We start from the raw sequence: 20,503 nt of genomic DNA on the forward strand, positions 1-20,503 counted from the left end.
AGAATCCACTGTTGAAAGTGGCAGCATATCTTCGACAACATACTCTGCCACAGTCTCCTCACTTCTTGAGGTTCAAGCATCGCAGAACGGGACAGTGGTGGTTCTAGACCAGTTTTAATAGGGGGGCCAGGTCGGGGCCGGCTTTTTTGTTAGGGGGCACATACAACCCGGGAAAAAAAGATAAATCCCTCATTCAGACAAAACAGTGTTTACAATTTCAGCAATTTTGATTAGGTAGTAAAATGCTGAGACACTTTATTTCAGCCTTTCCCTTCAAAACTAAATCATTGCAAGAAATCTGTCATTGTATTATTGATGCAGACTCCCTGTCAGGGGGGCCACAGGGGGGTCCAGACTCAAAGTTACGGGGGCACTGGCCCCTGTTGGCCACCCCCTAGAACCGCCCCTGGAACGGGAGAATGTTTTTGCTGCTTGGTTTTTTCTCCGCTCTCATCCTCAGTTTGCTTTCTTTTGGTTACTAGCTTAATGTTAGTGTGGCACCGCTCTAGATGTTTCGTTAAATTACTTCTGTTGTTTCGCGAGGTAGAGAGATCTTTTGGTTTTGCACACAAAGTGCACGTAGCTATAATGTTCTTCACATCCTTGTCTCTGAGGAACTGAAAATAATGAGCGCATGTCCATCTTGCGAGTGTAGAGTCCAACTTGTCTGCTGCTGCAGTCGTCTTGTCCTCAATCAATAGTTCTCCAGCACTAACAGGAAGCTGTTGGCGAATTTGTATAAAAACAACACACCACTTAATTTCGGGTTTAAAATGCATCGTAACACGCGTTACTGGGATTTGTACCAAGAAAAATATATTTTTTGTAATGCCTGACATTACTGCGTTACAGCACTAAAGTAATACATTACAGTAATTGCATTACTTTTGTAATGCCTTACTCCCAACACTGCATTTTGAAACATACAAATTTATGTCAAAAAAGGAAATTACAGGGTGCTCTCAGGTCTCTCTGTCTCGCTGCGAGTGTGTCTGAAGAACGCCAAGTGGCTTCTATTTTTTGGATAAAACTTTGTGTTCTCCTTTAATTTCTAAACTTTTTGCTATAATGAAACATAATTTTAGAAGTTTACAGCATAACACAGTGTACCTAATTGTGATAAAAAGTGAAAAAAAATAAATAAAAATGAGTGTATATATTCCTGTAGATCATGTATTTTACCCCAGCGATATGGTGCTGGAAAAATTTGAAAATGACCCTTAAAAGTGCTTGAAAAGTGCTTGAATTTGACCTTGAAAAATGTGTACGAACCCTGAGGTGTTTTCCAAACTTCCCAAGCTGGACTCGCATTTCTTAATCATGGGTGGGGACTTTAATTGCTGGCTTGACCCAGAACTAGATCGCTCTTCCTCCAAACCAATCCCAAGGAGCAGCCTCTTACATTCAATCCTTTCTGTCAGAAGGCGGAATTTCTGACATCTGGCGCTGTATCCACCCTAAAGTTAGGACGTACTCCATTTTCTCTCCTGTGCATCACACATTAACCAGGATTGACCATTTTTTTGTTGATGCTAGGATTGTTCCCCAGATTAGCTCATGCGATTATCAAAGTATAGTGATCTCTGACCATGCCCCATTAGTGATGTCAATGAGTTTTCCCGGAATTCCAAATCCCACAAGGCGCTGGCGATTCAATTCAACTCTTCTCTCAGACGACAACTTTATTAAGTATATGGAGGAACATATTTCATTCTTTCTTGAAACTAACAATACTCCGGACGTCTCCGCACTCACAGTCTGGGATGCGCTCAAAGCCTACTTGAGAGGCCAAATTATTTCATATACGGCAAATATAAAAAGAAAATCCCGTAAAGAACAATCGGATCTTCTGTCTGAAATCCGCGACACAGACAAGGAATATGCGGGCATCAAACTCCTGAGCTTCTCCAAACTAGATTTGATCTTCTGACAACTCATCAAACCCAAAATATTATACTAAAAAACAACAGCTCATTTTATGAGCATGGGGGAAAATCAGGGAAATTACTCGCTAATCTGCTAAAAGGACGCAGAGCCAAACAACACATAGCTGGGATTCGCTCTGAAAATGGGGAAGTCACCTGCAACCCCATTGAGTTCAATAACGCTTTCAAGGGCTTTTACTCTCGATTATATTCCTCTGAATTTGACGGAGATGAGTCTAGGATGAGCACCTTTCTTGACTCACTACCCATTCCTTCTATTCCGCTAGACCTTACTAAGAAGTTAGAGGCTCCTATAACTCAAGCAGAAATAGCCCAAGCCATCTCCTCGATGCAGTCTGGGAAGACACCAGATCTTGGCCCTCAGACTAGACGAGGTCCTGCCTCACATAATATCCGCCGATCAGACTGGCTTTATCAAAAATCGCCATTTTTTTTTCAACATTCGACGCCTTCTGGATGTGCTTCATACGCCTTCCCACGACAAAACCCCTGAATGCATTGTCTCTATAGACGCGAAGAAGGCATTCGATCGTATCGAGTGGAGATATCTGTTTTTAGTTTTGCATAGGTTTGGATTTGGCCCCATGTTCACGGGCTGGGTCAAATTGCTCTACGCCGCCCCTACTGCAGCTGTGCAGACAAATGGGCACAATCTCTCAATCTTTTGTGCTTGGCCGCGGAACACGTCAAGGTTGCCCGCTAAGCCCGATTCTTTTTGATTTAGCCATAGAGCCGCTTGCAGTTGCGCTCAGGGACAACGTAGACATTGTGGGCATTCACAGGGGCGGTGTGGAGCATAAATTCTCTCTCTACGCTGACGACCTTTTGCTGTATACCTCTCTGTTTGAAGAATTTGGACCCATGTCAGGCTACAAAATCAACACACACAAGACGAAACTACTTCCGATAAACGATGAGGCCCTGAACGCCGATTATAGCGACATACCTTTTAAGATTGAGAAACGACAGTTCACCTATTTAGGAATAGAGGTCACCCGTAATTTTAAGAACCTGTTCAAAGAAAACTTCATAACTCTCCAAAATTAGGTGAGAACTTCCTTACAACAGTGGTCACCCCTTGCACTGACTCTAGCTGGCCGCATAAACGCCATTAAAATGAACATACTACCAAAGTTTACATATCTATTTCAGTCTTTACCTGTATTTGTTCCCAAATCCTTTTTTGCTTCACTGGACTCGACTATCTCCTCATACATATGGCAGAATAAGAAACCCCGAATAAACAAAATTGTGCTTCAGCGTGCAAAGAAAGACGGAGGCATGGGACTCCCTAATATGCGTTGCTACTATTGGGCAGCGAACATCTGCTCTCTCGTTTTTTGGCATAGATATAATCTTCGAACGGAAGGCCCGGAATGGACAACAGTTGAACTTAACTCAGTCCGAAATATGTCACTCTCTGCATTGCTTGGTGCTCCACTCAACCACCCGATACCCAAACAAATAGAAAGCCCGGTAATACGATCCGCTCTGAGGGTGTGGACCCAATTTATAAGAACATTTGGCTACGCTGATCTTTCCATTCTCAGCCCTGTTGCCTCCAATCCCCTTTTTACTCCATCTCAATGTGATACCTCCTTCTTAGACTGGCACAGAAAAGGCATCACTTCACTTTCAGACCTATTCATGGGTAACAGTTTTTCCTCTTTTGAGGAACTGTCGAAGAAATTCCACTTACTCAAAATGCATTTTTTTCGATATTTACAGGTCAGAGATTTCATGCGTCGCACTCTACCATGCTTTCCCAACAAACCTGGTCCTAATCCAATTGACACATTTCTCTCCTTTAATCCAGCGTCTAAGGGCGCGCTCTCAACGCTGTACCGAAATGTCACCACGTTGTCATGATTGACACTGGAAAGGGCCAGGGTGGCATGGGAACAGGACCTAGGGCATTCGATAACTGCTGAACGCTGGGACTCGATCCTGAAATCAATCCACAAATCATCACTGTGTGCAAGACATTGCCTAATACAATTCAAAGTGGTACATAGAGCTCATATGTCGAAGTCCGAATTAGCTAGTATATACCCGGACATTACCCCCACCTGTGGCAAATGCAACCTAGGAGACGCCACACTTTTCCACATGTATTGGCTGTGCCCTCAATTACACATTTTTTGGAACAAGGTTTTTCACACTCTTTCAGAAATTCTGAAGCGTAAACTTGATCTGAACCCTACAATAGCTCTCTTTGGTGCTTCTGGGGTTGACGATCCCCGAATGACTTCCACTGAACGCCATATGATTTCTTTCTCTTTGCTTTTGGCCAGGCGAGCCATTTTGCTCAGGTGGAAGGAGGAGACTTTGCCCATGCACATTCAGTGGCTCAGAGACATTATGCACTGTCTTGCTCTGGAGAAGATATGTTTTTCAATAAGAGGCACAGAGAGTAAATTTTATAATACCTGGAAACCTTTCTTGACCTATTTCCATGACTCTCATACAGTCTAGAATATGGCCTTGAAACGGACCCCTGACATATGGGAAGCTCAAGACTTAATGTGTCAACAAGCCTGCCGACTACCATGTTTTTTGTTTCTACACACTGTTTTGGATTTCTCTTTTTGTGTGCCCTGTGATGAACGATTGTTAATAGGGGTGGGGTGGGTGGGTGGCTGGGGGGTAGGGGGTATATATATATATATATATATATATATATATATATATATATATATATATCTATATATATATATATATATATATATATATATATATATATATATATATATATCTATATATCTATCTATCTCTCTCTTCTATCTACTATCTGTCTCTCTATCTATCTCTATCTCTCTCTCTCTCTTCTCTATCTATCTCTCATGAGATATATATAATATAGATATTATGTATATTATCGATGGATAGAGATATAGGATGTATATATATATATATATAGAGTATATATATATATATCTATAGAGATTTATATATTTATATGTATTTATATATATATTGGATATATATATATATATATGTATATGTGTGTTGTATATGTGGTGTGTGTCTGTATACTTGATATATTATATATATATTAGAGATAGATATATTGACAGTTCATATTTAGAGACAACAGAATGTGACAGCTTTGTCACAATAACAACTTCAAATTTGGATACTTTGTGATTGCTTCACTTCAAAACGGTCACACAGTGGCTCATCAAGACTAGATGAAGTGTCTAAATGTTCTCTTACTGTAAATGATCATGTTCTGTTTTCCTTGCAATGTCACCATTAAATACATTTGAACTTTGTCTATCTGGTACATTATAGTAAGTCTTGCCTAATAACAATACAATACAATTACAACAGTTATTCATTATTATGATGACAACTGTGCTCAGGTGCATCATGATTATATCACAGCTGAGGGGAATTTGCTGACTACATTTAACAAATAAGCATAACTATAGACACATAAGATGATGCATTTTCTTATAGCAACATTATTCACAATGAATGAAATACATTTCACTGAATGAATGAAATACAATAATCAGAACAAATGACTGAATCAGATGCCTTGTCCCGCTGCACCATCTCATCACACACAGCTCAGGATAATTCTTTGTATTGTTAATGTGACGGGAACAGAAAGGGTTAATTAATAAGAGTGGATAGAACAGATAACACTGGACACAGCAGTTAACCACTTCTCCATCATCACCCTAAGCTGACAGAACTGAGCAGTTTGTTGACGACATCTTTCAGGGCTGTTGCCTTACATGAAGGATTTTATAGGTTTATTCATGTTGACTATCCCATAGGTGCGGCCACACGGCTGCTACTTATCTGAAAGTATTTGATATTTGAGTAGAAAAGAGGCAGAGGCCTTATGGATATGGAAATTCATCGAAACACACGTCATATACGTCAGCGTAGATGAGAGCCAATTAGGGCAAAGTCCTGACGTCATGAAGGTGGGTATGGGGTCGCGCAGTACCTGGCGAGCAACTGCGCGAATGCTCTGCAGCAGCCTCGCTCCCGCGATAACTTAAGGTCATGTGACAGCAGATGCGGAGCAGAAACCACTCCCATCCAGGTCATCGTGGACACATTTTAACCAGCATGCATCACGATTTATGCAGCACAGCGTGATCTTGAACTCGCCTTATTTCTTCTCTTCGGGTGCGCAATGAATCTTGGGATATGTGAGACCACGAAGTGTAGTAGCGGTGCACACTCCAAAAACGGGTAAAAGGAGTGCGCATTTGTGGAGTGGGGAGCATTGTGAGAACACTTTGAATTGGGACACCCTTCGCCGCGACATAGTGACGTAATCGCACTTCAAATGCGCACTCGAAGTGTGCAGGCCCTGGCTGTTTCCAAATAGAGCTCAACAGTGACCGCCCACTTTTTTTAACGGCTCCGGTTCCGGAAGTGAATTTGCCATTCATTTACTCCATTGACTTTCAAAAAATCTTTATATAAAAAGTTTTAGGCCTGGAACCAAGTCAATCAGCTAGCAGATGAATCGTGACCATAAAACATTGATCGCCACATATGGTTTTAATTTAGATTTTAAAGGCATTGTATTTAAAATGTTTGGTAGATAGTTTTGTTTGCTGTAATTTATTATGATTATTATTATTATAATTAGAGTATGAAATTATAATTCTTGCCTCTTTCTTGAAACATTCTTAATGACATGGCAGCCATCGATCAAGTCAGAACTGCAGACCCAGTAGATGGACGATGTGGTGGACAGAGGAGACTGGACCCCCAAACACCCTGAGTACCGACCCAGATGATGTCCCACTGACACCATCCAGCCCAGCAGCGCTGCAGGGACTCCTGCTCAGCCTGTTACTGTACATCATCTCTAACTGTTTTAATATTGCTTTTAATGATAATTGTTTTTGTTAATAGTGAATAATAATCTGTAAATAGTTATTTATGCTGTAATTTTGTAAATAGTTGTAAATGTTAAGACCTTAATAAAAAAAGAAAACATTCAATCCCTTGTTGTCCCTGAAAAGTAGCACTTGATGCTGTTTGCTGTTATAAATTGTACTTAAGCTATGAATACTGAATGGAATAGACAACGTGTAACAATAGAACAATATTTTATTTCATGAATTATATAAAATGAACAATTATGAACAAATAATTTAAAAATAACTCATAAATTAACTAAATAACCGAAATAATGTCAGGATTGTTGTCTGGAGCAGAGAAGAGCCTCTCCATTCTCTCTGCAGCCTCATGTCTTCTTCCTCCTCGAAGCAAGAGAAAAGGTAAACACAAGATCACATTAACACAGGGATGCAAAGATTTATAAAAAAGTGACATCAGGACGGACAAATCGGCTATTTATTATTTATTATTATATTTTATAGCCTTACTCCTATCCAGTCGGCGGAATGTTTCGCCCTGTGAACAAATGTTGTTCTGACCTCGGACAGTGACGAAGCTTCTCTGTTTGCTCCCTAAAACACAATGAAATGTGAAACAGACAAAAGAGTTCTAATACAGCAAAAAAATATAATCATCATAAGGATAATAATCATAAACATAGCTCTTTATTCCAACGTTTAACTAGACTTTTCACGGATCACAGCCTGATCTAAATCTGTTCATCTTGGTCCATTTATGTACAAGAAGTAAAACGGGTCTATAACATCTCCACAGTCACATTAAGATATAAGTCAACCTCTGAACGTCTAATGGTTGAAAGTAAAAGGCATTAAGCTGACCATTACAAACGTATTTTAACTTATATTTTGAGGTTTTAAGGTCCCTTGGAGTTTAACATATCTGGCGTTTGACGCTAAAATGACCAAAAACTGAGTACAGACCCAATACTTACATTTAAATGAGAGATCTGCGCCACTTGAGGTCGCCATTATTTATTTATTTATTTATTCTCTTTAGGCGCGCAATGAATCTTTGGCAATTTGTTGTTGTCCTCCAGGAAAAGGTAGAAGAAGGAGGCATTTGTGGAGAGCATTTGGAGCACACTTTGAATTTGGACAGGCTTCGCGCGGCTTAGTGACGTAATTGCACTTCAAATACGCGCTCCGAAGGATGGTGCCCCTGAATTTGGACACAGCCCCTGAATTGGCCCGGTGCACAAGATGGACACAGCCACCGCTCATTCCTGATGGTGAAAGAAAACGCTGCACCGGAAATAAACCACTCGCGTTCGCACACAGGGACCGCCCTAGGGACGTCATAGGCTCCCGCCGCCCTTACTTACAGTCGTAAGAGTTCCTAATCATTTTGGGAAGTCTCTATTTTCAGATGATGGGGCTGTCTGGAAGAGGGGGAGGAACTTGCATGTTCTTTTTCATCAGATGCAAAAGGCTCTGGATCAGGTTGTTCAGTGGGCTAATGATTGGGGCTTTAGAATTTCATCCTCTAAAAGTAAATTTAGGATTTTTGGGAATAAGAGGAAAATTCCTGCCTTGAATATTTTGTTGTATGACTGTCCAGTGGAAAGAGTTAAAGAGTTTAAGTTAATCGGTTTATGGATGGATGAAAGACTAACATGGAAAAGCCATATAGAAAAAATTGCGTGAAAAAAAGTGTGAAAAGGTGATTAATATCCTTCGATGTCTGGCTGGGAGTGACTGGGGTGCTGATCGAGATACTCTAACTATGATCTATCGTGCTATGATTAGATCTATTCTGGATTATGGTTGTGTGGTTTTTGGTTCAGCTGCCAAATCTGTGATATGTAAACTGGACCGGGTTCAGGCTAAGGCCTTGAGAGTCTGTAATGGTGCCTTTAGGACAACTCCTATTCCTGCTCTACTTATTGAAATGAGAGAATTACCACTGGAAATCAGGAGGAAAAAGCTAGGGCTCCATTACTGGGCTAAGCTGAGTTGCTCAAGTTATAGTTCTGCCTCAAGGTGTCTGCTAGAAAGTTCCTGGGAGTTTTTGGGTAATGGAAAGAAGCTAAATTTTTTACATTTTATAAAACAGTTGGCGGGGAATTTTGGAGTAGAATGTCAGAGAATGGTTGGGCATGTGTGGTCTCTTGTTCCGCCTTGGTTTCTTCCTGAACCTGAGGTTTTGCTGTCTCTCCTTGAAGAAGGGAGAAATAGTCAGTGTAGAGATGTGAGAATGATCCTGAATCAGTTTGAAGGATTCATGAAAATTTTTACTGATGGATCAAAGGATCCTGTCTTGGGAAAAACTGGGGCTGGTTGATTTTTTTTGTTGCAGATGAGAATCTTCAATTTAGCATTCGCTTATCAGACAATTTATCTGTATTTTCAGCTGAACTGTTGGCAATTTTAAAAGCTTTGGAGTGGATAGAGCAAAATAAGCCTCATAACAATGTTATTTGCTCAGATTCTGCTGCCGCTTTGAATTGAGAGTTCAGGGTGCCATGTGTGTTTTATGTGGGTGCCTGGACACTTCGGGGTAGAGGGAAATGAAGTTGCCGACAGGTTGGCTAGAGAGTCATTGTCTAAAGAAAATATAAATTTGAATGTCATGATGGGTAAGAGTGAATGTGTGAGTATCTCTAATGAAAAACTTGAGTTACAGTGGCAGAATGAGTGGAACCAGGAGCAGAGGGGAAGGCATTATTTTTGTTTGCAACCCTCAGTAAAGTGTAAAAAATGGAAAAGTATGTTTGGGCGAAGGATGGGGAAGGGGAAGGATGAAGTTGTTTTAACTAGGCTGAGGCTGGGGCATTGCTGTCTAGCAAGTTGCTTAAAAGTCATAGGTAAACATGAGAATGGGTTGTGTGAATGTGGAGAAATGGAGACGGTGGTGCATGTGCTTTTTTCTTGTAACCTATATTCCAGTCAGAGATGACAGCTGTTTATAGACCTGTATGATCTGGGTCTGTCTGTGATTTCCTTTCGAGGTATCTTTGCATTAGGGGAAAATCAGACTCTTTTGGGAGGGCAGTATTAAAATTTAGTTAAGTAGTTCTGGTTATGACCAGTGGAGGGCAGCATTACGCTGGATAGCGTACAGCCTGCCGGAATCCTAGAAGAAGAAGAAGAACTTGCAGCCGTGGCTAAGGGCACAACAGTGAAGGAAAAAGATGGCGGCGGGAACAGAAGTGGAGATCGAAGTTAGCAAACTGAAAGATCATCCTTCAAATCCCGTTTACACAACCAGCCTAGATAGCGAGTCTTTCTCAACAGATGCAGAGGACCAACAGGACTATGTAGTGAAATACCTTGAGAAAGAGTTAGGCAGTGACCTGAAATCCTTGAAGAATGTTGGTGACCTCCTGGAAAAACTGAGAGAGGAAAACAACGTACTGGAAGGACAGGTGAATCAGCAGCTTTGTTTTTTTCCGAATATAGCCAGAAAAAAACTCCACAACTCCATTGTTTTTGACAGATCCTGTTCATCGCCTTATGTAATATACTATGTTACAGATGTCAGTGTGTTTTTACGCGAGAGCGATATGCGATTACAGTAAAGTTATAGATTAAACCTACAACATTGACGGAACAGCACAGCCAGTTTATGCAGCCGTAGTGAAACACGGTCGTAGGCCTGTGTGCACAGCATTTTTTTCTGTGCACCAGTTTTTTTTCCCCAGTTGTTTCTGATGATGAGCAAGCATATGCAGCTGCATGCCCCCTGTTTTTTTTTTTTTTTTTTGTTTTTTTTTTACCAGATTGCGCTGCCTTTACCTATTGGTTGGGACCTTGTCACTCATCATCTTGATAACCCAGAAGATGGAGGAAAGGTTGCTGTGGCTGTCGCTTTCTATTATTAGCTTTATCAGATGGTATCTAACAGAGAGAAAAGTATATTTGTGGTAGCATATTGTCTGTACTCTGCTGGTGAGTGTTGTGCTTTATCAAACCTACATGTTGTAAGCTTGTTTTTAGCTCAAGGGTCAGCCCTCTGTCACCAATCTGTTAGCAGATGCCAATCAAAACCAATTTGCAGCATTTTGTCTGTCAGTGCACGAGCACTTCATGCCAGTGCTTCTGAGAGCACCGCCAACACTTTTCTGTCTCCCAAAACATGCTATGTGGGCACCCTTAGACCACTATTTTCAACTGTTAACTTATTTTGCGGAGCAGCACATTCAGATAGTTTGCCCTTACAACAGTCCTCAGCCTTTTTTTAAGGTGAAAGCAGCCCCTCTAATTTGACTGGTGGTAAACACAAATTCTGATGTCTGTGCCAGTTTAATAGCACAAAATAAGAACACTGTTATACCCACCTCACTTGAATCTTCAATCTACTTAGCTAACCTGTGATGAATTGTTTGTTGAAGACATACAAATATTTAAGGGCTCCCATTGTTCAATATATTTCATTTGTTTCTATTTTAAGTTGTTGCAAATTGTAAAGATCTTTGAACACTGTATGTTTGTATTGATTTACCCATACAGTGCCTATATCAAGTATTAACCCCCTTGGATGTTTTACCCTTTTATTGCTTTCATAAATGGAATCATGGTCAATACGATTAAGCTTTTTTGACAACAACAATAAAAATAACCCTTTAATTTGAAAGTGAAAACATTTTTGTACAAAGTAATGTCAACTTATTAAGGGTGGGAATCTCTTGGCACCTCACGATTCGATTCTGATTCAGAGGTCAACGATTGGATTCTAAATCGATTCTTGATGCATGTCAATGCAGCAAGTTTTTTATGTATGTTTTTATGATTTAAAAAAATAATAATAATAATTAAATCTGAGTTTGCTAATCACTTCCTACTTTTTTCTCACTCTGTGACTACTTGGTACTTTCAAAGCAAAGTATTTGTTATGATCCATACTTAAGGAGTCATCACCTGTTTTTTACGTATCCAGTCCCCCTTGGATCGCTTTGGATCAATTCTTAAAACATATTAAAACATAGAGCTTGTTCTGACAGTTTTTTATACCGCGACTTTCCCACGCGTGATTATGCGTGATGTTTTGACTGGTCCGGATGTGCAGTGTATTAATATGTGATGAGGTGCGCGTTGATTGGCCGCAGGAAGGACAGAGCCGGAATGGGGGGCTAGCCTGCATGCACACAGACTCCAAAACATAAACAGCCCCCTGTCATGGCGCACACACTAAATGACGAACCTTACGGAATTCAGGCATTATGTACGAGTCGGAACCCGAACGGGAGAGTGAAGAGGCAGAGACGGTGGAAGAGACACGTTTACAGCAGGATGTCTCTGAATGGTAAATTCTTTTTTTTTTCCTTCTTAGTTTTCACACTCGTTTTTTACATGTAAGACCTGAGTTTTAATGCTGGTGGTCACGATGTATGGCGGGAAAATGACAGAGAAATAGGCAGATTCTGCGTGCTCACTCAGAAAGTCTGGCTGAGGACAGCTGTGAGCGGATGCTTATGCAAGTAGCCTCCTGTGGTAATGTCACCACAGGAGCAGAGTCAAAATCTCGTGCTTTAGGAATGCGCACTATTGTGCGCTATTCCTGTTCGGAAATAGAGCCAAAGTGAAAAAAATGAGCCACTTTCAAACTCCAGCTTTTCAGGTAAGTTTCAACTGAGGTCCAACACCAATATGCATGTTTTAACAAGAGAAATTGCGATTTCCGGGTGATGACTCCTTTAATAAAACAAATGAAAAAAATGTGGCAAGTCAACTGGAAGGTTCCATTTGCTAGCAAACATCCAGCTTTGCAAAGAACCAAAAGGAAAAGAAAAGTGTTCCTGTAGCAGCATACATGTAGTACATTAATACAGCTGCAGCTGGTCGACGGACGATACAGGTGTTTGTATCACGGGTTGATCTGGATGTCTCACACTTTGCCACAGCTGACTGACCTCACGCTGAGTTCGGGCTGGATTTCAACATACTGTGCAGGCTGTATGACAGTGTACAGTTTTCACACCGACTTGGATTCAGCTTAATAACGATGTTTGTGGCTGGGAATGATGGCTTTAAGTAACCATTTGAACGCATGGCGGAATGACAGAAATACCCGATAGTTAGTAACAGGTGTCGCAAGTTAACCTGGACGCTGCGCACTCAACGTTATAGCTAACAGCCATCAGCCATCAGCCAACAGCGGTCTCCACGCTGCTCTTGAGCCGCTCGGCGTGAACAGATGCCTCAGACGTTCCACCCATGAGTTGTTTGTGAGTACAGACATTCATGACACATCCCATGTTTTTTGTTGTGTGCATGCAGTCAACTGTCCTGGGCGCTGCACTTCTGCACTTCGTAGTTCCGCCTCTTGTGTTCCGTCAACATCACGTTGTCAGTTAACATGTAGAAAATCGATTTTTGACATGAGTGAATCGATTCAGAATCATCCATGTTCAAATCGCGATTAATCTAAGAATCAATTATTTTTCCCACCACTACAATTTATCTAAAATCTATAATGTAAAATAAGGGCTTTACAGTGCAAGCATTTAACTCGCATTTGCCCCTAAAATGTATGTGCGAACTGGGAAAATGATTTCGGCGCACAATGTGTGAGCAAAGGTCACAAGGCACCATCACAACCTACTTTGTCTTAGGTCGGATATTCGGCAGATATTCACTCGAGTCCCGCCACAACTTTACTGAGGTTCGCCCTCTGATTTAGGGACCTACGCCGACAAGACCCAGTTGCTATGGACGCTCCTAGCATCACAAGCAGAGGCGTTGCTACTAGGGGTGGTTAATCGGCCCAATTTCCCGATTCGATTCCGATTATTTAAGTCTCGATTCGATTACAAATAGATTTTCGTTTATTAATCAGGGTTCGTACGGGTGCTTGAAATCCGTAAAAGTGCTTGAATTTCAATGTTGTGTTTTCAAGGTCTGAAAAGTGCTTGGATTTTAGTTTAAGTGCTTGAAAGGGCTTGACATTATGTCTATGCTACTGTCATATACTCTATGTCTTTCACAAAATTGGGATCAGACTGGATAGTTTGCTTATAACAAGGAGAAATAAAATCAGTAAGAGAACCGTATGTGGAGATGTTTCCTCCTGGGCTCCGCTGAGCCTCTCTGCTCCTCTCCGCGACCTGCCGGTCTGTGTGTGACCCCGCCCCTTTCGAAGAGAGACAGCAGGAGATGACAAAATGCCGGGAGGCTGTTGTTTTAACAAGCGTTGGCTTGAAAATGATAACTACAAACTATGGTTAAGATAAGGACCGAATCAAAGAGTGGCGTCATGCAAGGTCTGCAAAAATGATTGGCAGATTTGTGCAATGGGAGAGCCTGCGCTCTCCAGTCACAAGAAATGTAAGTTAAGACATTTTGAGTAACTTAGGCCAACACTGCACGTTAACACTTTATGTTAACCGCTAACGTTAGCTAAACCATAACACGCTAAATAATAATTAACACACCATTAATCACGTTAAGTGACCTCGTTAAGTTAGCACCTGATTGTCCTTGTGTCGTTACACATGCAGACTGGTAGCAATAGAGAAGGATGGCTGAAGAGAAGGTCGAATTTGATGCACCAGAGCTGAAAGTGCCAGAGTCAGAAACTGACTGTTCAGTTTGTCTCTGTAACGTCACACCAGGCACTAACATACGTAAGAGCTTTAAGTGTGAAAAGGAAATGTTCACTTTTCTCCCATTTTCATGACTTACTTCTAATAAAGTAAGATTAGCCTACATTGTAAGGCCCTTTAGCTAATGTTTATGAAGTTTTTGTATGTTTTATCTGAATACAGACTGATGTGAAACAGATTGACGTTATGTCGCTGTTCTATTGGCTGATATATTATAGTCAGTAGCCCAGCAGCACTAACCTGTTGAGGCAATCATAGCTTACCTTGTTATTGCTAGCCTGGACGGGGATCTTGCTCACAGTTTTTCTAAAAGACGGAGAAAACACTGTTGAAAGTGGCAGCATAACTTCGACAACATACTCTGCCACAGTCTCCTCACTTCTTGAGGTTCAAGCATCGCAGAACGGGAGAATGTTTTTGCTGCTTGGTTTTTTCTCCACTCTCATCCTCAGTTTGCTTTCTTTTGGTTACTAGCTTAATGTTAGTGTGGCACCGCTCTAGATGTTTCGTTAAATTACTTGTGTTGTTTCGCGAGGTCTTTTGGTTTTGCACACAAAGTGCACGTAGCTATAATGTTCTTCACATCCTTGTCTCTGAGGAACTGAAAATAATGAGCGTATGTCCATCTTGCGAGTGTAGAGTCCAACTTGTCTGCTGCTGCAGTAGTCTTCTCCTCAATCAATAGTTCTCCAGCACTAACAGGAAGCTGTTGGCGAATTTGTATAAAAACAACACACCACTTAATTTCGGGTTTAAAATGCATTGTAACACGCGTTACTGGGATTTGTACCAAGTAAAATTATTTTTTTTGTAATGCCTTACATTACTGCGTTACAGCAAAAAGTAATGCATTACAGTAATTGCATTACTTTTGTAATGCGTTACTCCCAACACTGCATTTTGAAACATACACATTTATGTCAAAAAAAAAATTACAGGGTGCTCTCAGGTCTCTCTGTCTCGGTGCAAGTGTGTCTTGAAGAACGCCAAGTGGCTTCCATTTTTTTGGATAAAACTTTGTGTTCTCCTTTAATTACTAAACTTTTTGCTATTATGAAACATAATTTTAGAAGTTTACAGCATAACACAGTGTACATAATTGTGATAAAAAGTGAAAAAAAAAATTAAAATGAGTGTATTATATTCCTGTAGATCATGTATTTTACCCCAGCGATATGGTGCTGGAAAAATTTGAAAATGACCCTTAAAAGTGCTTGAAAAGTGCTTGAATTTGACCTTGAAAAATGTGTACGAACCCTGTTAACCTCTTCCAGCCCTTTTACTCTACAGCTTTTCATCCTTTTTCACCTTTTTGGTCCTCATCAGCCTTTAACTTTTCACCTTTTTTGCCTTCTTTCACCTTTTTAAGCTCTTTCAGCCCTCTTAAGGCCCTCACACACCGCCCAGACGTCCAACTGCCTTATCCGACCACTCTCCGACCAGTCCGTTGCCTCTTGTCTGACCCGTTCGGCAGAAAAGTTGCATTGAACACACCGCTTCGACGTGCTGCCTACGCCACAGTAGCGTGTACGTTCTGCGCTTGCGCGAGATGCAATAAGCGGGTGGCGCTTGTGTTGTGAGTTGTAAACGAGAACCTTATGCACGCAACTCTCTTTACTTTCGATCAAAACGAAACTTAACTATTTCCGATAAAAAAACAGCTGCATACTAAACATGCAGCGAGGCATTACCAAACTGACACAAATTAATTCGTCCTGAACGGACGTAACAACTAGTCTGGTGCCACTACTGCAAAACATGAAAACGGGGAATGACGGAATGGAGTGCATAGAAAAACAAAGCGCACACATTATTCCGTCCCTCCCACACACCGCGCTGATTCGCCAGCACACCGCCAATCAGAACGGCCATTCAGCTGGCACACAACCAATCAGAGGATCCAATGGCTCAGACGTCCGACGGCCCTCCTCCTCAGACTTCGCATGCACAGTCGGATCCGACAACGTCCGCGCGGCTCCGAAAGCTTCCTACGCAGCTGAACACACCAAACATATTTGTTCCCGACCTCGTCCGAGCCTCTCCAAACGCTTCAGACGTCCAACGGTTGGGCTGGTGTGTTCCTGCCTTTACTCTACAGCTTTTTAGCCTCTTTAGATATTCATGTTTCTGCCTTTTCAACTCCTTCAAATATACAACTTCATGTTTAGCTAGAGAAAATGTTCAGCTATCAAAATGTTCAACTTTGTTAGCCCATTAAACCTATTGCTTTTAGGCCTTTCTGCCTTACCAGATATTGGAAAATTCAGCTTTTTCTGCAAAATCCCGACCATTCAGCCTATAGTTTTAGCATTTCCTGCAGTACGTTCAGCAGATTTCGCTTCAGTCTTCAGCATTCACACTGTATTTTCGTAGGAAATGCAAATTTTTCTAGTTTATTTCTGTATTTCTGTTCACCTACATGTATTTATTTCTGTATTTCTGTTCACCTACATATATATATTTCTGTATTTCTGTGTCCATATGTAAATGAGGAGGTAGGAGGTCCTAACCTCAGTCAAGAGCATGATTGGTCAAATCGGAGAGCCAGACAAAAGCAAACGATTCCTGATCTCAATCCTCCCTCTCTGTAACGTTGTAAACAGCTCCAGTTAGCTTAATGGCCTCGACCAGTGTGACAGGTTAACTGGCGTTCATTTTAACTTGCGAGGGTCCCAGATGTGCTGGTGGTGTGGTTTGAGAATCCTGTCTGGAGAGCCATGTCCGCTAACCAGGAAAAAATTCTGCTCATCGCTCCAAGTCATGTATATGTGTATTCGTTTTGACGTGGCTTGAACACTTCTATCCACACGGAGAAGCCGGGGCTGCGACTTGCAAACCACTGCTAGACGAGCGCTACAGAGCACAAATCGTCAAAAAGTGCATGTTGTCGGTCTCATATCTTTGTCGTGAATCTCTGTACTCTTAAACAACTCATGTGTGGAACAGTATTAAGCATTTGTTCACGCTGAGCGGCTCGAGAGCGGCGTGGACACCACTGTTAGCAGTTAGCTGCTAGTTAGCTTTTAGCTGCTCGCTGTAGCGCTAAGAGCGTAGCGTCCAGGTTAACTGTTGACACATGTTACCACCGAGAGTGAGATACATGTCTGGGCTTTCCTATGAACCATTGTCGCTACTAGTGTTTGTATCACAGGTTGATCAGTATGGAGGACCAAACCTGACATAAGTATAAATAAATAAATAAATAAATAAATAAATAAATGCATAAATGCATAAATAAATACATAAATAAATAAATAAATGCTGAAATAAATGTATAAATAAATAAATGCATAAATAAATACATGCATAAATAAATGAATAAATAAATAAATGCTGAAATAAATGTATAAATAAATAAATAAAAGTATAAATAAAAGAATAAATGCTTTTTATTTATTTATACATTTCTGTTCACCTACATTTATTTATTTCTGTATTTCTGTTCACCTACATTTATTTATTTATGTATTTCTGTTCACCTACATATATTTATTTCTGTATTTCTGTGTCCATATGTAAATGAGGAGGTAGGAGGTCCTAACCTCAGTCAAGAGCATGATTGGTCAAATCGGAGAGCCAGACAAAAGCAAACGATTCCTGATCTCAAGCCTCCCTCTCTGTAACGTTGTAAACAGCTCCAGTTAGCTTAATGGCCTCGACCAGTGTGACAGGTTAACTGGCGTTCATTTTAACTTGCGAGGGTCCCAGATGTGCTGGTGGTGTGGTTTGAGAATCCTGTCTGGAGAGCCATGTCCGCTAACCAGGAAAAACATTCTGCTCATCGCTCCAAGTCATGTATACGTGTACTCGTTTTGACGTGGCTTGAACACTTCTATCCACACGGAGAAGCCGGGGCTGCGACTTGCAAACCACTGCTAGATGAGCGCTACAGAGCACAAATCGTCCAAAAGTGCATGTTGTCGGTCTCATATCTTTGTCTTGAATCTCTGTACTCTTAAACAACTCATGTGTGGAACAGTATCAAGCATTTGTTCACGCCGAGCGGCTCGAGAGCGGCGTGGACACCGCTGTTAGCAGTTAGCTGTAGCGCTAAGAGCGTAGCGTCCAGGTTAACTGTTGACACATGTTACCACCGAGAGTGAGATACATGTCTGGGCTTTCCTATGAACCATTGTCGCTACTAGTGTTTGTATCACAGGTTGATCTGGACATCTCACGATTTGCCACAGCTGATTGACCTCATGCTGAGCTCGGGCTGGATGTCAACGTACTCTGCAGACTGTTTGACCAGCAGGCTGTATGACAGTGTACAGTTTTCACAGTGACTGCTTCAGCTTAATAACGATGTATGCGGCTCGGAACGATGGCTTTAAGCGACCATTTGAACAGTGCGGAATGAAAAATACCCGATGGTAACCGGTGTCACAAGGTAACCTGGACGCTGCGCTATAGCGAGCAGCTAACAGCTAACATAAGAGCTAAAAGGGGTCTCTACTCCGCTCTCGAGCCGCTCGGCGTGAACAAATGCCTCAGCCTGTTCCACCCATGAGTTATTTGAGAGTACAGACATTCACGACAAAGATATGAGACCGACAACATGCACTTTTGGACGATTTGTGCTCTGTAGCGCTTGTCTAGAATACACATATACATGACTTGGAGCGATGAGCAGAATGTTTTTCCTGGTTAGCGAACACGGCTGAGGACCCCTCTCTCTCCAGACGGGATTCTCAAACCACACCACCAGCACACCTGGGACCCTCGCAAGTTAAAATGAACGCCAGTCAAATTCATAACTAAACCAGAGCTACATGAACAAATGTCAACAACTAAAGCTAACAGTTAGCTGAGCGGGATTGCTGTTAGCCAGCAACATTCCTGTACAGTGTACAGGAATCAGCGCTGCTAGTAAGGCAGAAGTAGTAGACCCTCATCGAGCACACTCCTGTAACCAATCATGCTCTTGACTGAGGTTAGGACCTCCTACCTCCTCATTTACATATGGACACAGAAATACAGAAATAAATTAATGTAGGTGAACAGAAATACAGAAATGAATAAATGTAGGTGAACAGAAATGTATAAATAAATAAAAAGCATTTATTATTTTATTTATACTTTTATTTATTTATTTATTTATTTATACATTTATTTCAGCATTTATTTATTTATTCATTTATTTATGCATTTATTTATTTATTTATTTATTTCAGCATTTATTTATGTATTTATTTATGCATTTATTTATTTATTTATTTATTTATTTATTTATTTATACTTATGTCAGGTTTGGTCCTCCATATCGCAGAACGGGAGAATGTTTTTGCTGCTTGGTTTTTTCTCCGCTCTCATCCTCAGTTTGCTTTCTTTTGGTTACTAGCTTAATGTTAGTGTGGCACCGCTCTAGATGTTTCGTTAAATTACTTGTGTTGTTTCACGAGGTAGAGAGATCTTTTGGTTTTGCACACAAAGTGCACGTAGCTATAATGTTCTTCACATCCTTGTCTCTGAGGAACTGAAAATAATGAGCGCATGTCCATCTTGCGAGTGTAGAGTCCAACTTGTCTGCTGCTGCAGTCGTCTTCTCCTCAATCAATAGTTCTCCAGCACTGACAGGAAGCTGTCGGCGAATTTGTATAAAAACAACACACCACTTAATTTTGGGTTTAAAATGCATTGTAACACGCGTTACTGGGATTTGTACCAAGTAAAATATTTTTTTTGTAATGCCTGACATTACTGCGTTACAGCGCTAAAGTAATGCATTACAGTAATTGCATTACTTTTGTAATGCGTTACTCCCAACACTGCATTTTGAAACATACAAATTTATGTCAAAAAAGAAAATTACAGGGTGCTCTCTCTCTGTCTCGGTGCGAGTGTGTCTGAAGAATGCTTAGTGGCTTCCATTTTTTTGGATAAAACTTTATGTTCTCCTTTAATTTCTAAACTTTTTGCTATAATGAAACATAATTTTAGAAGTTTACAGCATAATTGTGATAAAAAGAGAAAAAAAAAAAAAAATGAGTGTATATATTCCTGTAGATCATGTATTTTACCCCAGCGATATGGTGCTGGAAAAATTTGAAAATGACCCTTAAAAGTGCTTGAAAAGTGCTTGAATTTGACCTTGCAAAATGTGTACGAACCCTGATTA

At 40.9% G+C, this 20,503-nt stretch overlaps 1 protein-coding gene and 1 long non-coding RNA gene across 7 annotated transcripts in view; one reads left to right on the top strand and one right to left on the bottom strand.

Annotated features, from left to right (window-relative positions):
* Nucleotides 1-7,016: 7,016 nt before the first annotated feature.
* On the bottom strand, nucleotides 7,017-9,134 carry LOC115595469 (uncharacterized). The gene is made up of 3 exons (XR_003986707.1): nucleotides 7,777-9,134; nucleotides 7,313-7,396; nucleotides 7,017-7,186 (listed from the first exon to the last, which is right to left on the bottom strand). It is a non-coding gene; the product is annotated as an uncharacterized LOC115595469 (long non-coding RNA).
* A 799-nt stretch (nucleotides 9,135-9,933) lies between these two features.
* Nucleotides 9,934-20,503, top strand: part of rint1 (RAD50 interactor 1) — a 137,798-nt gene continuing 127,228 nt past the window's right edge. For 3 of the 6 annotated variants that reach the window (XM_030440003.1, XM_030440005.1, XM_030440006.1), the window contains exon 1: nucleotides 9,934-10,209. In XM_030440003.1, coding sequence (XP_030295863.1) covers nucleotides 9,976-10,209 — 234 coding nt within the window. In that variant the 5' untranslated portion in view covers nucleotides 9,934-9,975. The remainder of the gene's footprint in view (nucleotides 10,210-20,503) is intronic. The other 3 variants (XM_030440004.1, XM_030440007.1, XM_030440008.1) reach the window with 3 other exon arrangements.

Source organism: Sparus aurata, chromosome 14, assembly GCF_900880675.1.
Source record: "Sparus aurata chromosome 14, fSpaAur1.1, whole genome shotgun sequence".
NCBI classification, from domain to species: domain Eukaryota; kingdom Metazoa; phylum Chordata; class Actinopteri; order Spariformes; family Sparidae; genus Sparus; species Sparus aurata.